Source organism: Betta splendens, chromosome 21, assembly GCF_900634795.4.
Source record: "Betta splendens chromosome 21, fBetSpl5.4, whole genome shotgun sequence".
Taxonomy (NCBI): Eukaryota; Metazoa; Chordata; class Actinopteri; order Anabantiformes; family Osphronemidae; genus Betta; species Betta splendens.
Window position 1 is genome coordinate 10,431,548 of NC_040899.1, and position 24,654 is coordinate 10,456,201.

Here is a 24,654-nt window from a genome sequence, read left to right on the forward strand (position 1 = left end):
TACTTATGCATCATTTTCCAGTTCCAGGGCAAGTTAATGTTCCAGTGTGGCCAGTAGTCACACATAATCCACCTGCTTTCCTATTTTATGATTAATGATAAAGAATCGGAAGTGTCCAGTCCTTCACTCCACAATAATACAGACCCATTCACACTATAGTACATAAAAACATATATTTTATGTTTGTTTGATATTCAGCAGGTAGAAGCCATTGTGGGCAGAAAGAGACAAGTGCATCATGGGAATTGACCTGTAAGGATAGATACACAAGGGGATATTATATTTAATTGATTGACTGAACAGGCAGAACAACATAAGATATGAACTGTGTGTCATCTGATCTAAAGAGGTGGAGCGGAAAGATGTAAATGAGCAACTTGCAGCGTGCTTCATATTCAGATTTACCTGAAGGCAGGGCAGCACGGAGCAGCATGAGCCAATAGGGTTAGCTTGTGAAGGCCTCGAAGTCTGAGTCTGAAACAGGAAGCAAGAAGTGTAAGACACAAGCACAAAGTGCACCTTCAGTCCCAGCAGTAACTTGATGGTTTAGCTACGAAGCGCACACACAGATCAGAGCAACGGAAGTTGATTCTATTTGCTATTGCATGTTTTTGAATTAAAATAATAGTGGTAGTAGTAGATGCAAGCCCTTATACTAGTATAAATTATACAAACAAATACGAAAAAAGCAAATATCCCAAACCCTGTTTTGCCAAATCATTTATTTGTTATTTCCACTTTAAAAACAATTACATGCTTGAGTAAAAAAAAAAGCCTGATAGCTACCGATAAGACAAACAATCTTCCTTTGTCACAACCACTTCTCACTGCAATGCATGTTTATTTATAGTTATATTAATTAGCCTTTAATAGTAAAGTAAAAAAACCTAAAATATAAAATGAATAAAGCACTTGGGAGAAGTGCTCCACAGCCAGACGACATCAGGACAGGAACACTGGGTGCCTCCCAGCACGGCTGATCATAGCAAAAATTATTTTTCAGCATATTAGTGACACCAAAAATAATTTGTCACACTCTTGCGGTTATTAGTGTATCACTGTGAATATGTGCATGTGTGTGTGGCGCAGCTCCCTGGAAGGGAAAGCCTGACAATCGCACTAAACTGTCTTCATGTTTACACGTCATTAACGGCCTAAAACCACATGCAGCACCGTGATAATTCTGATTCACATTCAACAAGTCGTCGGTTTCTCTCTCACACGCCCTATTTCTTTGCAGCCACATAATCCTCCTGCAGCCTGGCCACATGGAATTTCCCATGAGCTTGAGAGCACAGCTGTTTATGTCCACGTTTCTAGGAGCGCACATACTGTAGGTGTATGTATGGAAAGGACATTTACAACACTGGAGCTAACACTGTCACGTAGTCGCTTGAAGCCTGTATTATGTAGCACTTCAACACAAATGTTGTTCATGTACAATATGATTTGATTTCATTCATAATGATATGTCCACAGATTTAAGCACGTATCACATCAGGTGAGAGACTTTTAACTTTTGCGTCGATAAAATTACTTTAGCTCAGCTCCTTTCTCAAGCCCCATCACCTGACCACACACATGCTTTAATACTGTAATACTTGATTAGGCTGTTTGTGACACATACTGTACTACAGGTCACTGTGCTGAAGAAAAAGCTGCCTCCAATTGAAATTCTGACTAAAAGCTGAAAATTAAGGCCAAAACATAATGTTTAACATCACAGATTATTAGCATCTGTGATTATGTAATAGTATAAATGACACACACACACACACACACACACACACACACACATTGGGATATAAATCCTGAAAAATTTGGCTTTGTCTAAATCCCTCATAATCCATCCTAATCTGTACTGTATAAATACTGTAGGTGTCTAATGTCCATACACCCATAAATATTCCTCTGTATTGCTTTACTTGCTGTAAACAAAACAACTTGACTTTTTCCTCTATTGGCACATTTTTGTGAAGCTGTCAGGATTGTCTGTCAGCAAAGAACAAAACCACAACCCTGTCGAAGCTGACTCGCTGGTGAATAAGCCACTGCAGGACATTAAGGAAGAGTCTGACAATCACAATAGCCTTGACTGGAGTCTGGGGAGTATAGAGGTGAGTATAAGAGTAAGGCATCCCAAAAATATAGTACACAAATGCTGCAGTAGCAATTAGCACACAACACACCCGCACTTCTTTTTCTTTTTCAGACTCCCATTACTAGTTTTTATGGCCGGTTCAGGCTCTTCTGGTGTGTAATGGTTTAGTGGTGTGGTGTTGGGAGTTGTGGGGGACTCAGGAGGGAAGCCTGCTTCCCGTTTTCCCTTTCCCAATTTTAAATGGCCCTCTTCATCTTTCTCCTCTGCCTCACTGCCAGCCCCATTTAAAGGAGCTGTTTCAGCAACCCTGCCTCGTCTCTGGCCACCAGTTCTGACACTCATTTCTCTGCCCCTGCCCCCGGCACCTGAAATGTAGTCGGCAGCATTCGCTCTCTGCTTTGCTTCCATTTCTGACAGACTGCATGCCAAAGCCATCTGCAGGTCTTCGTCTTCCTCATCATCCTCACTGCCTCCCGCGTTGCCTTCGTAGTGGTAGCAGGGAGCCGAGCTGAACGAGCGATGCGTGGTTGAAGCGTATGGGCTCGACCGGGACCTGTCGAACTCGGGAGCTAATCGACTTTGGATCTGTGGCTTCTGCGGCGTGCGATGTGACTGTTCCTCTCGTCGGCTCAACTCCAAAGCGAGGGCCATTTCATCTTCCACACCTGGGAGGAAGAGCAACATGAGGGGCAACAAGAGTTACATGATACACTGCAGATGCCACCACTTCATATCTGTGTTACTCTTGAAGGTGAGAAGAGACATTACATATAACAATGTTTTCTAAAGTTTACTGATCCCACTGTTCAGTCTGTGCATTCTTACCATTAATAAGAACACTCTTCAACACACCATCTTCCTCAATCTCTATTCTTTCTTGCCCATTCTCCTTTATCCTGTAAGGAAATGTGTTCAATGTGTGAACTCTTTTTATTGAACTCCATCTCTAACATACTAAATGCAAATTCACCAGTTTAGGAACTTCTAACACTCAATAAAAAGTGGGTGAACTACCTTTTTTTCCTGTATAGGATTCAGATACTTTCTATCTTAAATACCTATACTGAGTATATTTAAGAGAACAGTACATACTTCTTGGTGGTGGTGCGTTTTCCATTTATGATGCGAGTAGAAGTAGAAACTGATTTGAAGTTGCTCATCCCTCCACCCATACCTCCCATTCCATCCAGACCACCCACGGAAGAGGAGAAGGATGTAAATTCAACTGAAAGACAGAAGATCAGGGTATTTGATTAGCTTTTACCCTCACTGCTATTTACAGTATCTGTTGTGTAAATTGCCTTGCACACAATGCAGGCATCCAGCACCAGTACTTGTAATGTGACCACAACAAAATATGCCACAGTTCTAGTTAGCCAGCCACGGGAAAATGCTTTGTGCATGCAATAGTATTCATCCGGTATATTTACCTCCAGCCGATGGGAAGGAGAAGAACCGACTGGGCCCGAGGCGAGAAGACGAGCCACCAAACGTTGAAAAGTCGTCTAAATGGGAGGCAGAAGTTCATTTATCACAAGAAAACCTCTCACTCAACTTAGCACTACTGTAGCTACTGTACATAAACACAGCGCCACCTTTAGGACTCACCAAAGAAATTGGCAAAGGGATCCTGCCCACCAAAAAAATCCCTGAACACCTCGTCTGGACTGCGGAATGTGAAGGTAAATCCTGGGAAATCTGATGAAAAGTCTGAGCTGGACGAACCTAAGAAATAGAGGCGTAAGGCGTCAGCAACCAGGTAAAATGATAAAAGACAGAGAAAAGGAACAGGCAGCAACAGCACAAAAAAGAAAACAAACCAGTAGCAGGTTTATTTACCTGTGTGTCGCATTCTGTCATTTCCATATCTGTCATATGCATCACGTTTACTCTCTGTAGAAGAGAAAAGGTGCAACTTTATAAAAGAATCAAAACATTTATTTATTATTATTATTTATACAAACTTGCATGAAATTAGTTTAATTAACTATATGAATACATTATAAATAATTACATAATTATTAATATACAATCTGAGAAGCCATCACCTAACAGGTTTAGGTTCATGAATCTTTTTTCATTACAGACTCTCAAACACACATACTGTATATCAAACACACATGTATGACTTACTGTCAGACAGGACTTCATAGGCCTCAGCTACCTCTTTGAACTTTTTCTCTGCCTCCTCTTTGTTGTCTGGATTTTTGTCTGGATGCCATTTTAGTGCCAGTTTCCTGTACCTGAACACACATCACAGACGTGTATATACGTAAACAGATACTGATGGGATTAGTTAAAACTTCATTGATCCTTTGAAAGGGAACTGTCACAGCAGCAGAGTAAATAGGACAAGTCAGAAAGAAGTCATTCTAAAACATATTTTAAAATACAAAATAAATTAGTGGCATGAAACTGAAATAAACGAGGTGAGATAATGTAGATAACAGTTTACATAATTAGATGAATCAGATACAAAACAACCAATAACTCCCAGATTAAAAACACATATACAGTGCAGTAAATGCTTAAGCTTTAAATTAATACTAGATTGTCTGTTGGTATTTTTTGTTTTCTTAATGTAACTATATCTCCTGACATGAAAGAGAAAGATTTAGGATACTCACGCCTTCTTGATGTCGTCCTGAGAGGCCGTTTTGGACACTCCAAGGATATTGTAGTAATCCACCATGTCGCCTCCTGTCACTCTTCTCTGCTCCCCCCTGAAAACAAAACACAATGTTTTCTTTCAAAAAATGCAAAGCTAGACTGTAGCTCTTTGTTTATTATTAATTTTCAAAATAAATGATCATACACAGCAGTATTTTGTGCATATCTGAAGCAGGTAATATAAACATACTTTTATTATTATTATTATTATTATTACATGTTTTGCTGGTTTATGTTTGTTTTGGCATAAAAGGATGTACAAACTCATATTTCACTGACACAGATGAGTTGTGGCTGTTGGCCCATCCTGAGAGCTGCAATATTTCATTAGTTAAAAAGTAATAGGGATTAATTATCATGCAGTAAATGGTGAATAGTTGACTACCACCTTAAGACATGGTTCTAACACACTGGTAGGTTCCAGTTTTAAACTGAGAACACAATAATAGCAGAGACAAGAGACATTTCACACGGAAAGGACTTAAGGAGGATTTAGTCGAACCGCACACAGTGTAACAGTACAGTCAGCAGCTCCATCCCAGTAACAGTAAGGCCTGCTAACCCCCATGCCGATCCCATTAGTGGGCTGCGACTGGTTAAGGGATGAGGGGGGCTTCCAAACCGGGGTAAAATGACTAAACTTAACTTTCTGCGTCCCTGGGGTCCGGTATTATTACTATGTTATTTCTAGCGTTGCGGCATGTGACACCTGCTGCTGACGTGACGGCGGCTACACACAAACTCAAGCAGCCTAGCATTAATTGCTATTTGGGTGACACAACATTTCCTATTATGGTAAAGTTGGACACGCAGGATAAACAGCAGTAGCAGCTGTGCACGCGGCGTGTTGGACCTACCGTGTTAAGTCTTCAGGCCTTAACGGTGGGCGCGTGAATTAGTATTAACCAGAATGCTGGCGGCGTCTCCCCGTCCTGCGCTCGTGACAGCCTCACGCCCCTCTCCCGTCCGTCCGTCCTCCTCTCCCTCCGCCGCCCTCGCGCTGATGTTTTCCCCAAAACACCGCCGAGCAGCTCGCCGTCGCCGCGGACGACCGGTCGTGAGTGCGCTGGTCAAACTAAGCCGCACGCGCTACGTCACGGCATCAGCTGAGAGGAAGAAAATAGAGCGTCTAGAACATGCCAGTGTTTGCTGACGTCACAGGCCCTGCCCCGAACCGCCTGTTGCGCCTGGATAAAACCTGCACGCGGACGGCAGTGAAGTTAGCTACGGTTAATAGAGTTTTAAAGGTCCCTTTCCATTTAACCCGTTACTGCCTATCAGCTCCATTTTGGTTCATATTGGTTTGTCAATGGCAAATTAAAATGGCAGTAGTCATAAACGGTAAGAGCTACGTTTTTGAGTTTGATGTCACTGGGGAAAAACTCCTAAAAGTTACAAGACACAAACTTTAAAAAATATCTCAAATGGTTAGCAGGAGCGCCCCCTAGCTTAGGTTGGACTTTTTTCTTTTTATTAGAATTTTTGTGTTTATTTAATCAGAATCATAAAGGTTTTGAGCTACCAGACAAAGTATAGCATGTCTTCCTATGATATAGACTACAGAGATATCTAACATAATGGCACATTATATATAATTATATTACATTTTTCTTTATCATTTTTAGCCATTTTGAGCTGTTATAACACTACGGTGAATACTGTCACTGCATCAACCAGCAGGGTGTGAAGGTGCTTCCATTTTTAGCATGTGATTCATAAAGAGTCAGGATCGCATGATGGTCTCATCATGTGATGGTATATCAGTCTGAACTGTTTGCCGTGTTTAGGATGACTAAACCTCTTAATATTTTCTATAGTTAGTCTATTGACTGTTGACCAGTTCACACAACTGGAGGCTTTGCTTCCACCTGGTGTCTAAAAACGGCTACTGCATGAACAAGGCCCACTTGGCCTGTTGTTTACTTACTAGGCAGGAAATTACTTAAAAAGTACTTCATTTAGGTTAAATTGTTTTTCTGTCTTGGGTAGCAAATTATTTCACAGTGCAACTTTAAATTATCAGAGGAAAAGAACAATCAAAACTCAAGTCTTTGTGAAAGGCCTTCTTTTATTAATACTACCACCACCACTTATCACAATAGTGCACGGAATGTTGTGTTTGTGATAACCTTTGGAATGTGTGATGATGTTTAATGCCTCAATACTCCTCTCCTTCTTCATCCTCATCTCCCATGCTGTCAGTGCCGACCTCTTCATAATCCTTCTCCAGAGCAGCCATATCCTCTCTGGCCTCTGAGAACTCTCCCTCCTCCATGCCCTCTCCCACATACCAGTGGACAAAGGCCCTCTTGGCATACATCAGGTCAAACTTGTGGTCCAGTCGAGCCCAGGCCTCAGCGATGGCTGTGGTGTTGCTCAGCATGCACACAGCCCTCTGCACCTTGGCCAGGTCTCCTCCAGGAACCACTGTTGGAGGCTGGTAGTTGATGCCCACCTTGAAGCCAGTGGGACACCAGTCTACAAACTGGATGGTGCGTTTGGTCTTGATGGCAGCGATGGCAGAGTTGACGTCTTTGGGCACCACATCACCACGGTACAGCAGACAGCAGGCCATGTATTTACCATGACGTGGGTCACACTTCACCATCTGATTGGCTGGCTCAAAGCAGGCGTTGGTGATGTCAGCCACTGACAGCTGCTCGTGGTAGGCCTTCTCAGCAGAGATGACCGGGGCATAAGTGGCCAGGGGGAAGTGGATACGAGGGTAGGGCACCAGGTTGGTCTGGAACTCTGTCAGGTCAACATTCAGGGCTCCATCGAAGCGAAGTGAGGCTGTGATAGAAGACACAATTTGGCCAATGAGCCTGTTCAGGTTGGTGTAAGTCGGCCTCTCAATGTCGAGATTCCTGCGGCAGATGTCATAGATGGCTTCGTTATCCACCATGAAGGCACAGTCAGAGTGCTCCAGGGTGGTGTGGGTGGTCAGGATGGAGTTGTAGGGCTCCACCACTGCGGTGGAAACCTGAGGCGCTGGGTAGACGGCAAACTCAAGTTTGGATTTCTTTCCGTAATCAACAGAGAGTCTCTCCATAAGCAGGGAGGTGAAACCAGAGCCAGTACCTCCACCAAAGGAGTGGAAGATTAGGAACCCCTGCAGGCCAGTGCACTGATCAGCCTGTAGATTAATTTTATGAAACCTAAAGTTATTTAATCTTTTAAAAATAATAATTTGGGCAGAAAAATAATCTACAACAAACTCTTTTGATGCTCTCACCAGTTTACGAGTCCTGTCCAAAACCAGATCAATGATCTCTTTGCCAATGGTGTAGTGTCCGCGGGCGTAGTTGTTGGCAGCGTCCTCCTTTCCTGTAATGAGCTGCTCAGGGTGGAACAGCTGCCGGTAGGTTCCTGTACGCACTTCATCTGTAAAAGTCACCGTAAGATGGAAGAATAAAATACAACTTTTAGAGAGGCTTTTAATTTATGATAGTGTTTGCATAATGTGTGTTTTTAACTACTGACCAATCACCGTAGGTTCCAGATCCACAAAAATGGCTCTGGGAACGTGCTTTCCTGCCCCCGTCTCACTGAAGAAGGTGTTGAAGGAGTCGTCCCCTCCTCCAATGGTCTTGTCAGAGGGCATCTGTCCATCTGGCTGGATCCCATGCTCCAGGCAGTACAGCTCCCAGCATGCGTTGCCCATCTGGGCTCCGGCTTGGCCAACATGCATAGAAATACACTCACGCTAAAAAAAGTTGGAGGGGAGGTTGATTAGGAAAGACAATGAGAACACACTGTAAAGGTTTTCTGTATTCTTTATCACAGGTGTTTGTTTTTTTACTCAATGCATAAATCAGTTTTGATCCAGTTTCTGTTTTCAGCAGGCAAGAAACTTTTACTGCAGAACAGTTGGTTAAAGTCTTAAAGGAAAAGGTTTATTGGACATTCCAGAGTCTGCACTATGCAATAGTATCATGAAAAAGAAATGCAACAGTCAATGTGAGGCCATGTGTGAGAGACAGGAAGGCCATTCCTCATACATGGGAAAAGCTGGCCCCACTTCTCCATCCTCTAAGTGTCTCCTCCCTTTCCTCATCCCCTCCCGTTTTGTGCCGCTCTCCTCCCCCATCCTATCCAGCTGCACAGAGCTTTGTAACAGACAGGGACGTCTCCCCTCTCTCCCCCCCCCCCCCCCATCTCCCTAGAACTAAAGGCCTAACAGCTGCAAAATGGCTGCCAACTAAGCCATACTGCTTAGACCAGACCACTCCTCTTTTCTCCACTCTTTCTATCCACCCCACCCTCATTGCCACGATTACCCCAAGCACTCCCATACTCAAGAAGTCCCATTCTTCAAGAAACACATGACCAAGTCTCAAGTTACGCCTTTTTTCCCCCCTCATAGCGCACTTATATCCTGCTCTAAAGTGTAGCTGTGACAAATCAAATATGACAAACCAGTTTAACTTATAGGAGCGTCATCTGGCCTGGTTTGTTCTCAATTACAGAAACAACACAGAGATTCTTATAGTCATATGAAACCACCACAGTGCACAGTTCTCACAGAACCAGTTTTAGACATGCCCTAAAAAGTTTCATTACATAAAGTCACATCAGACCATCTGTCACATAATACAGCAGATCTGCTTTTGTATCAGCAGCCATCAACTTTTCATCAGGCTTAACGAGCATTAAGGAGGCTCAGCTGTGTGATACCATTAAGACTCAGAGACAAAGGCAGGACGAAGGGGAGAAAAAAAAAGCTACGTCATCAGTCAAGCGGTTACTCACCATTTTGTCTGCTTGTCCTTCGACCGACGTTGAGGATTCAGACACAAGGCAGAAGTGCAGAGGGGAGGGAGGGCCAGGGTTTATATAGGCAAGGATGTGGAGGGGGCAGACAGGAAACCACAGCCAGCAGCTGCATAGCTCATTGGTGGGAGAGAAGCTTAAAAAAATGTGAGACTGCTTAAAAGAACAGAGTGGATACTTAAAGAGAGAGAGCCACCATGATCATGAGTCAGAGGTACTTCAATCACATGAAAAGCCTAAATGAGTGGTTGTAGGAGAGTTTACAATTTTCTAAACGTATATAGATTTAACACAAGCTGTGTACTTAAGGCCTTTTCATGCTCCAGCACCCACACAATTATCATTACAGACTCTTAGTCCAACCTATGGTTGTCTCAGGTCATTAAATGAATAATCACGTGATAAAGTCTGCAAAAGTTCTTTATTGTTGATCATCAATTTTAAAAAGGTTTTAATAGTGGAACAATGAAATGAATAGTAAAAAGAATCTTAACATGTCAGCTAGTGCACAGTGAATCATTACATTAGCAACAATGTTGCAGTGAGAAATATTCAGATATGAGAGGTTTTACGGTTCCAAAGCTAATCGTCAGTTCTTCTTTGGAAGGACTTTTCCACAGTCCTCTTGGGCCACAGAGCTGTGATTCACACCAGGATCCTATTGTTGCTGCAGGCCACTGTCTGAGTATGAGCCGCACAAACAACACTAGTCAGTTATTTTCTCTGCCTGCTCTCACAGATTCACAGCTGAATGGTGCACACAGACCGACACAGGACCTCTTTCATAACTTACATTCCACATGGGAGAGGACAGTGGGGGGAGGGGCACAAAAGAGAGAAAGAGTTTAGTTGAGGTTTCTGTCTGACACTCGTACTGTTATCACACAGAAACCCTCATTACTGGTTCCTCTGAATCTAAGTGAGAAACAATTATTTGTTGTTTGTGTATATTTTACTTTAAGAAAGAAATAAATGAGTTTTGTTTGAACAGTCTGGCAGTTTTACTTTACTATGATTCCTAAATACTCTAGTTAAAGTGATGTTAATGCACATGTTGCAGTAAAGCTATTATTCTTCTCCTTCATCCTCATCTCCTATGTTGTCAGACCCCACCTCTTCATAATCCTTCTCCAGAGCAGCCATATCCTCTCTGGCCTCTGAGAACTCTCCCTCCTCCATGCCCTCTCCCACATACCAGTGGACAAAGGCCCTCTTGGCATACATCAGGTCAAACTTGTGGTCCAGTCGAGCCCAGGCCTCAGCGATGGCTGTGGTGTTGCTCAGCATGCACACAGCCCTCTGCACCTTGGCCAGGTCTCCTCCAGGAACCACTGTTGGAGGCTGGTAGTTGATGCCCACCTTGAAGCCAGTGGGACACCAGTCTACAAACTGGATGGTGCGTTTGGTCTTGATGGCAGCGATGGCAGAGTTGACGTCTTTGGGCACCACATCACCACGGTACAGCAGACAGCAGGCCATGTATTTACCATGACGTGGGTCACACTTCACCATCTGATTGGCTGGCTCAAAGCAGGTGTTGGTGATGTCAGCCACTGACAGCTGCTCGTGGTAGGCCTTCTCAGCAGAGATGACCGGGGCATAAGTGGCCAGGGGGAAGTGGATACGAGGGTAGGGCACCAGGTTGGTCTGGAACTCTGTCAGGTCAACATTCAGGGCTCCATCGAAGCGAAGTGAGGCTGTGATAGAAGACACAATCTGGCCAATGAGCCTGTTCAGGTTGGTGTAAGTCGGCCTCTCAATGTCGAGATTCCTGCGGCAGATGTCATAGATGGCTTCGTTATCCACCATAAAGGCACAGTCAGAGTGCTCCAGGGTGGTGTGGGTGGTCAGGATGGAGTTGTAGGGCTCCACCACTGCGGTGGAAACCTGAGGCGCTGGGTAGATCGCAAACTCCAGCTTAGACTTTTTGCCATAATCAACAGAGAGTCTTTCCATCAGGAGGGAGGTGAAACCAGAGCCAGTACCTCCACCAAAGGAGTGGAAGATTAGGAACCCCTGCAGGCCAGTGCACTGATCAGCCTGTAGATTAATTTTATGAAACCTAAAGTTATTTAATCTTTTAAAAATAATAATTTGGGCAGAAAAATAATCTACAACAAACTCTTTTGATGCTCTCACCAGTTTACGAGTCCTGTCCAAAACCAGATCAATGATCTCTTTGCCAATGGTGTAGTGTCCGCGGGCGTAGTTGTTGGCAGCGTCCTCCTTTCCTGTAATGAGCTGCTCAGGGTGGAACAGCTGCCGGTAGGTTCCCGTACGCACTTCATCTAAAGAACAAAGATAAGACAGGGGCCCATGAATACACTAAAGGAATAATGCTAAGATTTCACCTGTATAAACATTAGTCTTTTGTACAGTTTTGTACTGTAATGTGTCTAAATATGTATTCTATTCATGTAAATATTACTTGGCTGTTGTAGTAACGTGTTTAATTCTTTAGTGTATTTAATTTTTTTTTTGGGGGGGGGGTTAAACCCATTTTAATCTACTGTTCAGTAAATTATGTCAAAAGCTGGCACTGACCGATGACAGTAGGCTCCAGGTCCAGGAAGATGGCTCTGGGAACGTGCTTCCCTGCCCCCGTCTCGCTGAAGAATGTATTGAAAGAGTCATCTCCTCCTCCAGTGGTCTTGTCACTGGGCATCTGTCCATCTGGCTGGATCCCATGCTCCAGACAATACAGCTCCCAACATGCATTTCCAATCTGAGCTCCGGCTTGGCCCACATGAATAGAGATACATTCACGCTGAAGAGAGTAAACAACACCGTTCAGTTACCAGAAACACTAGTTACGCTCCACTCACTCATTCACTCGCTTAAACCTACTCATATTAACTGCTGAATTGAAATGCTTACTTCAGTCTGACCAAATAACCATGTTACTAAACACTGTATTCCACACTAAAGAATCACACAAAGCTACATCTTACCATATTTAATCTCTTCTCTCCAATCTCCAGGTATCGGTAAGAAGGTGTAGCGCTAAAGAAAGCTGTGTTACTCTGCTCTTATATACCTGCAGCTCCAGGCGAACAATGATTCGATCTCAACTGTAATCAGAGACCTCACCGATGATTCCCGGATAAGATCCTGTGCTTGACAGGCATAGACACAATGCAAAAATAGGTCACCACCCTATTTATTGTTCATCCACTGTTTTGTGCAGTGCACCTCAAATTACAAAAAGCAGGAAGCTCACCATTTATAACATTAAAGAAACACATCTTTTTATTTATGGCATTAATGGTCTGAGAAAAAAATTCTCTGGCAGGAATAATCTAAAGTTATGATACTCTATAAAGACAAGGTGTTCAGCTGAGTGGCATTTTAAACAAATTAAACCACTTTTAAGAGTTGGAGTCAAGTGAATTTAGTAAACACATGTGATAAAACATTGCGGTAGTCCAATGTATGCAAATCTTATATGTTTTTGCAAGCCGTGCAAGCTTGTACAGCTCATTGCTCAACGGTAACAAATACTGTAATTAAAGTTGGTATCAAATCAGCTTACGGCAGCACCTCAAGGGCATTGATACTATAGTTGGATAATAACAGGGCAATTTAGGTGTCATTTGTCATTTTAGAAAAGATGAGTAAATAAAAAAATAGAAAGAAAAACTATACAATGCTTTATAAAACTATAAGAAAATTATACAATACAAACACTTCAAACAAATCAATGAGTCAAGTTTGTGTCCCCCAAGAATAAAAATATTGGATATCACCAGCACATGTTGCATCTACCGCTGTAGGTGTTGCCTGATTCATAAAGCTATGACCCACTTCTATTGTTTGATTGGCAGTATAGACTGTCAGTGGCCCAGAGTTATAAAAAGTCTTTTCAGTATAATGGGGGACATCAATCATTTTACTAGAAAGAAAGACAGATAGAAAGAAAGAAAGACATAAAGTAAAAGAAAGATAGAAAGAAAGAAATACATAAAGTGAAAAAAAGAAAGAAAGTAAAAGAAAGAAAGTAAAAGAAAGAAAGAAAGAAAGAAAGAAAGAAAGAAAGAAAGAAAGAAAGAAAGAAAGAAAGAAAGAAAGAAAGAAAGAAAGAAAGAAAGAAAGAAAGAAAGAAAGAAAGACTCTTTAACATTTTTTTCGTGCCGACATACAATTGTATTTATCCTCTTGCAATCCCTAAAACCATATATTTGTATTATCACTGCCTGATATTTGCCCATGACCACCAATGACATATAATTTGTGCAAGTACAAATTAGATTCAGGATATGTGTGTTGCTGTATACTGTATATATATAAACGTGTGTTGTTAGACAGTGTCAATAATGAAAAGACTATGATGAAAAATAAACATGCTCCATGGAGGTTAATATGTTATTTATGTCACCATGCAACCCGTTCTGACATTGACTGGGGTTATTAATTCAGACGTATGTCCCTGCATTTAAGTGAGTAATTGTTTTACAACTTTTTCTGCAGCCTAATATTCAGAAGGTCAAAAGTGTTGCTAATGCTAATGTTACCGTCTGTCTCACCGTTCCCTTTCCTGATAGAAAAAGTACACACTAACAAGGATGTGGACCTGCACAAACAGTCTGTTTGATTTTAGTGACCTTTTAAATGTTGTCTTGGCAACTTAAATACCTTCTTAATTGATGTTTGTTTGTTGCGTCCATTGTCCTTTTATTTTTATTTTAATACTCATTGTGTAAAAGTAGACAGTAACTGGATACAAGGGGACCATGCATTAATTGACAGATATACACTCTATAATACTTGGATGTTAGGCTAGATGAATGGCTATTGCCTATAATGTGCACGTAATCAAGCACAGTGTTTGTATTTCCATATCCTCCTCCATATCTTTCAATTTAATTTTTTTTGTTATTTCAAAGTTCTTTCTGCCTCAGCTGTGCCTGTTTCTACAGTGTAAAATTAAAGAGGTTTATAGTTATTATCCCACAATAAAATGTGTTTTGTGACTTGAATAAATTAAATAAAACAAAGAACAAACAAGCTAGTTAGCCATTAGCCAACACAGCTTGTTCTCATGTCCATTACACTTGACATTCATAAAATGGCTATTATTTTTTTCTTGGCATAACGTTTAACTGATCTTTGATGCCAGTTTATAATTCCCGACATGTTCATGAACACGGAAATATATGATTATTAGAGTAAAATAACAATATCGTAACAATTTTTGACTTACATTTTCTGATATCTCAACACATGGGATATCATTGGAAAGGCCTCCATGGAGCTCACCAGGACTTAGTATGGTTATAAAGTAAAAAGTTACAGATCAAAAACATAAGTCCACCACAAAGGACATAAATGTATGGGATATAAATAAGCTTCAGTTGGGTGCACACAGTCATCGTACAGAAAACCGGTAAAAACTACACCTCCATATAAAGACCGCGCTGTGCTTTTACATTGAAATCACACCGACACTGTTTAGAGGCGCGAAGAGGCCTGCGCGGGCACGTCGCGCGTTCTCGTCGCACAGACAGGTGGGAGGGGTTTGCAGTTGACTATAGCGTGACAGCTCCGCGCCCACCTGGCAGTACTTTGCTCACTCGCACCACATTGACGGCAGCTGTGAGAGGGTTTCGCCCAAAAAGTCATCTCTAAGTCGTTTATCTTTCAAAGGAACTTCAAGCAAAAAAAAATGGTGAGTGCAAAAACAAACCGAAAAAAACGCTTGCTTAATAATCTCCAAGCAGGTTGTTTATTCTTATGCAGATAGATTTCACAGCGCTTTTACCACTATCCACATTACGTTTTACTGTAAATGTGTGTTAGATTAAAGGTGCGATGAAGCAACTGCGCACCTCCTGCTGTATCAGAAATAGCTCTGCCTCTGAGTGGCAGTAAAGCTGAGCTTGCTGCTGCATGAGCAGGTGGTGACCATCAGTCTACGCTTTTAGCCCGAGGAGAGAACTACAACACACAGAAGAGACGGTTTTTGTTGGTTCATATGATCCTGTATGTTTTGAGAGAGAGATTTTTTTTAAAAAAACATTGACAGTGAACAACAACATTTTAAAAACTCAAGTAGAAATAACATGATTGTTATTTATAACTGAACTGCTGTAAGCCCTGTCAGATGACACGTAGATGTGTTTCCAGTAATCATAATTACTGAAAATATACGTTATACTTCACCTTGGACTGCCTGGTTTAAGCACACACACCCGTTGAGTTCTGTTTGAACAGCCTACTATAAACACAGTTTGTTAGCTTTGTCAGTGAGGCTCATAAAAAGTAAACTGCATTATTGTGTACCCAGTGGCCTGCACTATCACGGCCTACCCACCCTGATCAAATATTCCATCCAACGCACAGTCGTCAAAAACGTTTTGGGAGTTTGTTCATCAAAAATCACACTGGGTGCTAGTATTTCATAAAGCATGGTTAGATTTAGCTGGAGGTTTATAATGAAAGAACGGTCAAAGCATAATAACAACAGACAGCTACGTGGAACCATGGATAAGCACTAAAATAAAGGTATGGTTCATGTTAGAAACAAGCCTCTTTAGTGGCTTTTTGGATTGTGGCGATTATTGTTGTTGTTGTTGTTTTGCTTGTGATTTACAGTTATAAAAAGTTTGTTATAGTAAAACTAGCAACATCCAAAAAAGTAAGACATAAAACTATCTTAAGACGTACTAACACATGATGGTGAACAGTTTCTGTGAAAGGAACCAGTGGTGACCAGTCAAACTGGCAGTGTTTACTGTTAGGTGTCAAGTTAGCATGAGGACACAAAAATAGCTGCTGTGCACAGCTCTGTGAGACGCCAGGCCAGGCGAGGGTCTCGTTTGCTTACAAAAAGCTCTGGTGAAGGTATTTACATACATTTAAAAGTGGGCATAGATTCCTACATAGACACTTGTCTAAACCTTTACCTCTGCTGCCTCTGTTCTACTCGTATACAAGAAGGGGAGAGTTTGGGGACAGGGGATATAAATAGCGCTCTATACAGTATGTAAAAGGCTGTAATTGTTCTATGCAGTGGACAAATGCTTTTGCTGTCTTTCACTGTAACTGTTCTTACTGAGTTAAAACTCAGGATCTTACCAATATTCAAATGAAGAACTGTTATTTGGGCCTCCATCCATCGTGAGCGAAGATTGTGTGAGGGTCTTAGCATAAATCCGTAAATGTTGTTTCTCAGAACTTGACCTTCACTCTAGTTTATGAGATTTGCTTGTAGGCCGTCACATGAGAGCAAGTAATAGCTGCTGAAGAGCCATTCTGCTTGTTGCTGAACTTCAATCTTTTTCTCTTTATCTGCCTTTGCGTCTACCTTACGGCAGAGTTAAACCTTCTTTCTTCAACCCTATATACAGTATTATCCTTTTGAATTCCAAAAAGTGGGCAATACGAATTGCCTTTTTACTGCTTACATAAGATTTAGGAGAGTAAGTTGTACCCAGGCTCTGCTAATCATCATCCCTGGAGTCTTGAGTGCTCATGTCTTTGAGAAGCAAATGTGGCTGCACACCAGTTGGGAAACAATTGTAAAATCATTTCCAAACAATTTGGACTTCAACATTCTTCTCTGAAACCTTTTTTCACACGTATAAGTCATTCGAAACACTCATCAGCTTTGCCAGGAGACTGTGCAATGCTCAGAGAAACACAGGAGATACGCCTGAGACTCTACAGGCCTCCTTAAGCAAGTTAAATATTAAAATCCATGATTGCACAATTAGAAGAAGACTAAACAACTATGGTTTATTTAGAAGGGTTGCCAAAAAAAAAACCTCCATCTAAACAGAAGTATGACTGAGGGTCAAAAAAACATCTGAACAAACCACAAGACTTCTGGAATAACGTCCTAGGAACAAATGAAACCCACACGTTTCTATCCCTTTGGCTTAATTCTTCCCCTGTTTTCCTTTTCTAGCGTGAATGCATCTCTGTGCACGTAGGACAGGCGGGCGTCCAGATGGGGAACACCTGTTGGGAGCTCTACTGTCTGGAACATGGCATCCAGCCAGATGGCCAGATGCCCAGCCACAAGCCCATCGGAGGTCATGACGACTCCTTCACCACCTTCTTCAGTGAGACTGGGGCTGGGAAGTACGTCCCCAGGGCAATCTTTGTGGACCTGGAGCCCACTGTCATTGGTCAGTAGGGATGTTAATTGGATCTTGTTCTGTTTTTGCTGTGATTATATTATTGTTTTCAAGTCTTGACTCTTCATTTTAGATGAGGTGCGCACAGGCACGTATCGCCAACTCTTTCATCCTGAGCAGCTGATCTCAGGAAAGGAAGATGCCGCCAACAACTACGCCCGGGGACACTACACCATTGGCAAGGAAATCATCGACTCTGTCCTGGACCGGATCCGCAAACTGGTAGGGAGTCTGACGATGGCCAGCATCCTTTTAATTCACACTTATCCAACCATGTTTGTAGTTTCCATAAAACAATGCTTTGCCGTTTCAGTGTCAGTGCATGGATGTGGTTTTCATTATTTCTCTGTATGTGTGTAGGCTGATCAGTGCACCGGTCTTCAAGGATTCCTGGTCTTCCACTCCTTTGGTGGAGGTACTGGCTCCGGTTTCACCTCCCTCCTGATGGAAAGACTCTCTGTTGACTTTGGCAAAAAGTCTAAGCTGGAGTTTGCGATCTACCCAGCGCCTCAGGTTTCCACAGCAGTGGTGGAGCCCTACAACTCCATCCTGACCACCCACACCACCCTGGAGCACTCTGACTGTGCCTTCATGGTGGATAACGAAGCCATCTATGACATCTGCCGCAGGAATCTCGACATTGAACGTCCATCCTACACAAACCTTAACAGACTCATAAGCCAAATTGTGTCTTCTATCACAGCCTCACTTCGCTTCGATGGAGCCCTGAACGTTGACCTGACAGAGTTCCAGACCAACCTGGTGCCCTACCCTCGTATCCACTTCCCCCTGGCAACCTATGCCCCGGTCATCTCTGCTGAGAAGGCCTACCACGAGCAGCTGTCAGTGGCTGAGATTACAAACGCCTGCTTTGAGCCAGCCAATCAGATGGTGAAGTGTGACCCACGTCATGGTAAATACATGGCCTGCTGTCTGCTGTACCGTGGTGATGTGGTGCCCAAGGACGTCAACGTGGCCATCGCTGCCATCAAGACCAAACGCACCATCCAGTTTGTAGACTGGTGTCCCACTGGCTTCAAGGTGGGCATCAACTACCAGCCTCCAACAGTGGTTCCTGGAGGAGACCTGGCCAAGGTGCAGAGGGCTGTGTGCATGCTGAGCAACACCACAGCCATCGCTGAGGCCTGGGCTCGACTGGACCACAAGTTTGACCTGATGTATGCCAAGAGGGCCTTTGTCCACTGGTATGTGGGAGAGGGCATGGAGGAGGGAGAGTTTTCCGAGGCCAGAGAGGATATGGCTGCTCTGGAGAAGGATTATGAAGAGGTGGGGATTGATTCTTTTGAAGAGGATGAAGAAGGAGAGGAATTTTAGAAGACAAAACTAATCTGTAATTTATGAAGTAGAAGAAAGAAAATGTTTTTTGTTGCTTTCAAAATGAGAAACATTTTATTGGGGTAATTTAACTTTTATTATGTGAAAATGTACTTTTAATCTAAAAGTATGAAGGATTTTTTTCTTGTGCCAAAACATTGAGTGTTGCTTTTAATTTGATTTAACAAATAAGACATTATGCAGTAGGTTTAAAAGATGGACAATAAACTGTCTCCCAAAATAGGCTTGTTCTCTTTTATTTTATTTATTTTTAAGATTTTAAAGGCTGTATTTACCAAAATATGTGTACTTTTATAAAATTTACACTCCCCTATATCTAACTTTATCAGGCAGAAGAGTTGGACTCCATACTAAATGTCTGTAATTTTGCAGTTCAGCCGCTAGAGGCCAGTCAAACACAATTTATTGAGACGCTCCTACCACCTTCAATGAAGGAACTGGTTTTTATAAGACGTAGACGTCAGGTTTTGCAAGTCTAAATAATTATTTTTGGTCATACAATATCTGATTGAAAGTTGTTTAACAACAATCTCAAGATGTATTTACGCCACACATGTACACGCTGTCTATTCACTGAAATACTGAGCTGCTCAAATTAGATTAGGCACAAAAGTCTAAAATAATTCTGAAATCACAGCTTCAAAATGACCTCCTGGATTTTTACCAGGTTAATAATTTATACTGTTTGCTCAGTAATAATCTTCGCTGAATTATGGTCACCTTACATAAGGTAGTGGCGTAAAAAGCATTTTTTGGTTTGTGATTCAAAATTCTTTCATTGGTTAGTATGTTTCAGATGAGAACACAATGATATGTGCTATCATCCATCAACACATTATTTACTTTGCCACAGATGGCAAAATTGCGATGTCTTTATTCATCGAGAGCAAATCATGAAAGACTGGTTTAGGCAACATGTGACTACTACATTCTAACAGGTAGAATGAGCAACACGGGGTCTGGACCAGGAATGTGCAGTGCTAAATACCGTCGTAAAGTAATACCAGAGTGAACTGGAGTTTTCAGGTGTACCTAATAAAGTGGCCTGTGACCGTATTCAGACCAGGCTACTGCGGCTGCGCGTCACTGCCGGTTGCCTAGCAACTGTACCGATGCCTTTTCCACTTCCGGAAGTGCGTGGCTCAGAGGAAATATGGCGCAGAGGGTCGTGCATGTACCTGTTATATTCATTGCGGCACACGGTTCCTTTGTTGCATCGCTCTGGTCGTTCTTGTTGGCGTTCGCAGTGTTTGAAACCGTGAACGCCGACGACGTGTTCAGTGCAAGTCACACGGCCATGGCACAAACCGCCGCCGCGCGAGATTTACGGTGAGTTCGGCTACCTATGAAAATTAAATTGCGGCTAGCTAGCGATGCTAACGCAAACTTGGTTGCAGTTATATTTTTTTGTATCTAGCTGTGCCGACTGTGTTTATTCGTAACAGACTTCGCCGGGCACTTAGACCAAATGACCAGTTGCTAAGTTCTAAGTTCCAAAACTACATTAGTGTTGTAGATAGTAAATAGCTAATGAGAAACAATGTACTCATTACCCTTTCTTCAACACTGGAATCTCAGTTTTACTTTAATGTTGAAAGCTTGCTGTATTATAAAGACAGCTGCTCTTAATAATTTACCTGACCTTTCTCTCCATGTAAACCTGTTCTGACTCCAGGCTCTAATATTGTTTCTCATCCCATCAGGTACCTTTTGTATGATGTGAACCCACCAGAGGGTTTCAATCTGCGCAGAGATGTATACATCCGCATGGCCTCCTTGGTGAAAGGCCTGAGGAAGAGCGGGGACGACTGGGTTCTTGTGCTTCCTCCATGGGGCCGCCTTTATCACTGGCAGAGCCCCGATATCCACCAAGTTCGTATTCCGTGGGGGGAGTTCTTCAGCCTCACTAGCCTGCAGGCCAACGTGCCTGTCATTGAGTATGAGGAATTCATTGCTGGTAAGAATTAGATTCTGGTACCAAAGATAAGCATTACATGTTCATTGATTGGACAGTATTTGCATTTTTTGAACTGATTTAAACTAATTATCTGTCTAGAGAATGGGGGTCCATTTATAGACCAGGTTCTAGTATTGCAAAACTATGCAGAGGGATGGACTGATGGTAAATGGGAGGAGAAGGTGGATGAGCGGCCATGCATTGAGAAGTTGATGTACTCTAAAGATAAGCAAGGCTACTACAGGTAAGTAAATTCACTGCATATAACTCACTACATCACATCATGTAAAACAACATGCTGTGGAGAGTTAAATGGAGTGTGGAGGTCAGTGTTTGGGATCTGTATGAACTGGCTGAGAGTGGACGTTCATCTTTTTTTTATCAGTATTTTTTAAGCTCACTGAACCTTGTGGTTTGTAATGTTTTTTTTCATCTGTTAAAATTTGTTTATTAATTTTATAACAGATTTTGTTAAAATGTTGAGCCAACTACGTGAAATTAGAGTAAAGTGACTCAGTGAACATCTTTAAAACAGTGAGGGATCACATTTACAGATCTTCCTGCGTGCATTTCCTTCCTCTCCATCCATTCATCAACTCTAATTTGTTCTGTTTGTGTTCTCAAGGGGTTGGTTTTGGGGCTACGAGCAAACCAGAGCTCGAAACGTAATGTGCATTTCTGCCCAGGGCCATGCCTCCATCATGGCCCCAGTTCTTCAGAAAAACATCACAGTGACGTGAGTTTACTGAGCAACGTGTTATAAGTATACTAGGTATACTTATCATCACTTAAATGGCGATGACAGCTTTTATATCTCTGAACTAGCTTTGTATCTACTGTATAATTTTGACCGTATGAGTGACTAGCCGAAGTGCAGACTAGTGTAACTGTTGTGCTATTACTGTGTTTGTGTGCTGTTATCAATAGTTCTTAGAGAATCTTAGCATTTATAGAAAAAAATGTGTATTTTACAGATCAGTAATGCTTGACCGAGCAGAGACGCTTCTTCATGATTACTATGCTGGGAAGGATTATTGGGATGTAAGTCTATAAATGGTAAACATCTGTATAAACACTGGTGTCAGGTGGTAAAACCATTCCCATGAACTCACATGGAAACCTCTGTTTGCCTGTAGACGCGCCGAAGCATGGTTTTTGCCAAGCACTTGCGACTCATAGGAGATGACTTCAGAGCAAAATATCTTAATTCTACAGACGAGAAGGACCAAACAATATACAGTGAGGACTGGACTCGCATGAAAGTGAGACACTGTTTTCCAGCTGTGCTATAGTGTTATGGTAGTATTAATATTTTTAGGTTTTGTGTAATCATCAGGTGACCCTTTCTGTCCATTTGCTTTGTTTTCATTATTGCTTAAGTATTTATACTTTTTTAAACTACACCTGCTTGCTGTCAGACTGTGTGACAGTAAACATCACATATTGTGACAGAGTTATGGTAGTTACTGCTCTTGAATACATGTAATGTCCTGCATTTGCTTTTTTTATTTTGTAAATCATAATTATGTATGTCAGAAACCAACAATGTATGTAACTTTTATGCCCACCAAAGGCCAAGCTAGGCTCAGCTAAAGGTGGGCCGTACCTGGGAGTCCACCTGCGCAGGAAGGACTTTATCTGGGGTCACAGAGAGGATGTGCCCAGCCTTAAAGGAGCAGTTAAGAAAATGCACAGCTTGATGAAGAAACACAAACTTGACAAAGTGTTTGTTGCAACAGATGCAGACGAGGAAGGTAATAACGTACCTAAAGTATTCAATCATCTTATTATTAGTTGTAATTGTAGTAATAAGTGAATTTATAATCCAGTGGAATCTATGCAATGTTCTAGAACTGAAGGAGCTGAAAAGGTTGTTGCCAGATATGGTGCGTTTTGAGCCATCCATAGAGGACCTGGAGCTGCTTAAAGATGGAGGAGTGGCCATAATCGACCAGTGGATATGCGCTCATGCAAGGTAATGGGCATTGTAACTACTTACAGAGTCTTGACTTAGTAGCACAATGTATGTATGTTTCTGACCAAATGCCTGCTAATAATGACTTTATAGTAGATGTGGAAAACATTATTCCTCTAAGCGCCAGCACGTTAGCATTTTGGGAGTCCTATTCAGTACAACTGTGCTCATGGTTAGCCTGCAGACCTACTAGCATGAATATATCTTCCTATCTATCCTTTTGAAACATTTATTGTATGTACACTGATTCTAAAACATGTTGCAAATGGAAAGTATTTCAACTTGAATAACCAGAATGATATTATGACATAATGCATGACTCAATGACACTAGATTATTTGTCTTTTTTTAAAGTTATTTATTTACTGTGTATTTTCAGATTCTTCATAGGAACATCAGTGTCCACTTTCTCTTTCCGTATTCATGAGGAGAGGGAGATCTTGGGTTTTGACCCCAAGACTACATACAACCGATTTTGTGGGGACACTGAAAAAGAATGCGAGCAGCCCACACACTGGAAAATCGTTTTTTAATGTGACCTCTGACTTTTACTGTCACACAGACACACACAAAAGTGCCAAAAACAGTGTTACATTTGACATTTATTTGTATGAACGTGAAAGATATTTTGAGAGTTTTGTTGAGCTTTGTACTGTTGGATATGTAGTGATGACTGTGACTGAACCGTGCTCAAAAGGCTTAGACCTGACTACCAAACATGCATTACTGTACTATTCAACATTCAAAAATCCACACACATTTTTTACGTTGAATGTCGATCCTTCAACACAGCTATGTTTTTTCATGTAATCTCTAATATTTATTACATACACCAGAACAACTGGTGAGAAAAGTGTCTTATGCTGACTGCAGCAGACAGAGCTGTTACAGTCTCAGGTTAACATTTAATCACAGAGAATCTATTGGGCTGGTGCATGTCCACTGCTCTTGTAAAAGATATAATCAAGACATATTTCAAGACCATGAACATAACTGTAACAAACACTGGTTTAATGAAGGAGGAACTGTATGAATTTTGTTCATAAAGAAAATATGTTCACCTTCTGAAGCTTTTATTTCTGAAATAAAAAGAACTTACAGAACCTGATGATGATTTCTGAGTTTACACGTTTGTCATCAGCTACTACCAAATTCACTGTTTTATTCAGTATAAGAAAAATAGAAATTGTTGGTGTACTTTTTTGTAATTATTCTAAATAGATTTTTTGATTGAGAAGATGGTGTTTTTAACTTTAAACTAGATGGATCAAAGATTTTCTGTCCAGAATACAGGTGTCGTGCCAAAAAAAAATGACTGATCTGCCAATTTAATTGCTGTACGCAGGAACACGCACCACCTTGTAAAGACGTTTATCTCTGTCTGAGACTACAGCTGCTTATTTCTACCCTCTTTCCAGTAGTCGTGTTACCACAAATAGCTGATACTTAAAAAACAATAGCGTGCAAAAGTTTACTCATTTCAGTAATGCAACTTGAAGGTTAGACTAATATGAGATTGAGGCTAATTACATGCAAAACAAGACAGTTGAAGGGGCGATCCTTCTGCATTGGGTTTACTGTACCCTCACACCGACTCAGCTGTGCAGTGTCCTGTGTGAGCAGCTGGTGGCGCTGTTGGGCATCTACGTTGCCCTGCTGACCTGCAGGAGCAGACAGGAGCACA

General features: G+C 41.8%; 5 protein-coding genes across 7 annotated transcripts; 2 read left to right on the forward strand and 3 right to left on the reverse strand.

Moving 5' to 3' along the window:
* Positions 1 to 154: 154 nt before the first annotated feature.
* dnajb2 (DnaJ heat shock protein family (Hsp40) member B2) lies at positions 155 to 5,875 on the reverse strand. Its single transcript, XM_029136700.3, has 11 exons — positions 5,629 to 5,875; positions 4,729 to 4,824; positions 4,235 to 4,344; positions 3,941 to 3,994; positions 3,710 to 3,826; positions 3,532 to 3,606; positions 3,194 to 3,326; positions 2,927 to 2,997; positions 2,467 to 2,766; positions 406 to 474; positions 155 to 250 (listed from the first exon to the last, which is right to left on the reverse strand). Exons 2-10 carry the CDS (start codon positions 4,791 to 4,793, stop codon positions 446 to 448), a joined length of 954 nt encoding a protein of 317 aa, XP_028992533.1. The 5' UTR covers positions 4,794 to 4,824; positions 5,629 to 5,875; the 3' UTR covers positions 155 to 250; positions 406 to 445.
* Positions 5,876 to 6,819: 944 nt separating this feature from the next.
* Positions 6,820 to 9,679, reverse strand: tuba8l3 (tubulin, alpha 8 like 3). The gene is made up of 4 exons (XM_029135678.3): positions 9,524 to 9,679; positions 8,255 to 8,477; positions 8,007 to 8,155; positions 6,820 to 7,907 (listed from the first exon to the last, which is right to left on the reverse strand). The coding sequence occupies exons 1-4, from the start codon at positions 9,524 to 9,526 to the stop codon at positions 6,930 to 6,932; spliced, it is 1,353 nt and encodes a 450-aa protein (XP_028991511.1). The 5' UTR covers positions 9,527 to 9,679; the 3' UTR covers positions 6,820 to 6,929.
* Positions 9,680 to 9,951: 272 nt separating this feature from the next.
* Positions 9,952 to 14,958, reverse strand: LOC114846703 (tubulin alpha chain-like). Of its 3 annotated transcripts, none has more exons than XM_029135680.3 (5): positions 14,745 to 14,958; positions 12,496 to 12,655; positions 12,089 to 12,311; positions 11,684 to 11,832; positions 9,952 to 11,584 (listed from the first exon to the last, which is right to left on the reverse strand). In XM_029135680.3, the coding sequence occupies exons 2-5, from the start codon at positions 12,496 to 12,498 to the stop codon at positions 10,613 to 10,615; spliced, it is 1,347 nt and encodes a 448-aa protein (XP_028991513.1). In that variant the 5' UTR covers positions 12,499 to 12,655; positions 14,745 to 14,958; the 3' UTR covers positions 9,952 to 10,612. The 3 variants fall into 3 exon arrangements, with proteins under 3 accessions (XP_028991513.1, XP_055361296.1, XP_055361298.1); XM_055505321.1 differs by having other exon boundaries at positions 12,496 to 12,660; XM_055505323.1 differs by lacking the exon at positions 12,496 to 12,655.
* A 92-nt stretch (positions 14,959 to 15,050) lies between these two features.
* On the forward strand, positions 15,051 to 19,261 carry LOC114846702 (tubulin alpha chain-like). Its single transcript, XM_029135679.3, has 4 exons — positions 15,051 to 15,209; positions 17,451 to 17,673; positions 17,756 to 17,904; positions 18,043 to 19,261. The coding sequence occupies exons 1-4, from the start codon at positions 15,207 to 15,209 to the stop codon at positions 19,015 to 19,017; spliced, it is 1,350 nt and encodes a 449-aa protein (XP_028991512.1). The 5' UTR covers positions 15,051 to 15,206; the 3' UTR covers positions 19,018 to 19,261.
* Positions 19,262 to 20,142: 881 nt separating this feature from the next.
* On the forward strand, positions 20,143 to 24,078 carry pofut2 (protein O-fucosyltransferase 2). The gene is made up of 9 exons (XM_029135682.3): positions 20,143 to 20,367; positions 20,742 to 20,995; positions 21,095 to 21,239; positions 21,621 to 21,731; positions 21,970 to 22,036; positions 22,132 to 22,257; positions 22,569 to 22,749; positions 22,847 to 22,970; positions 23,350 to 24,078. The coding sequence occupies exons 1-9, from the start codon at positions 20,192 to 20,194 to the stop codon at positions 23,501 to 23,503; spliced, it is 1,338 nt and encodes a 445-aa protein (XP_028991515.1). The 5' UTR covers positions 20,143 to 20,191; the 3' UTR covers positions 23,504 to 24,078.
* Positions 24,079 to 24,654: the final 576 nt, after the last annotated feature.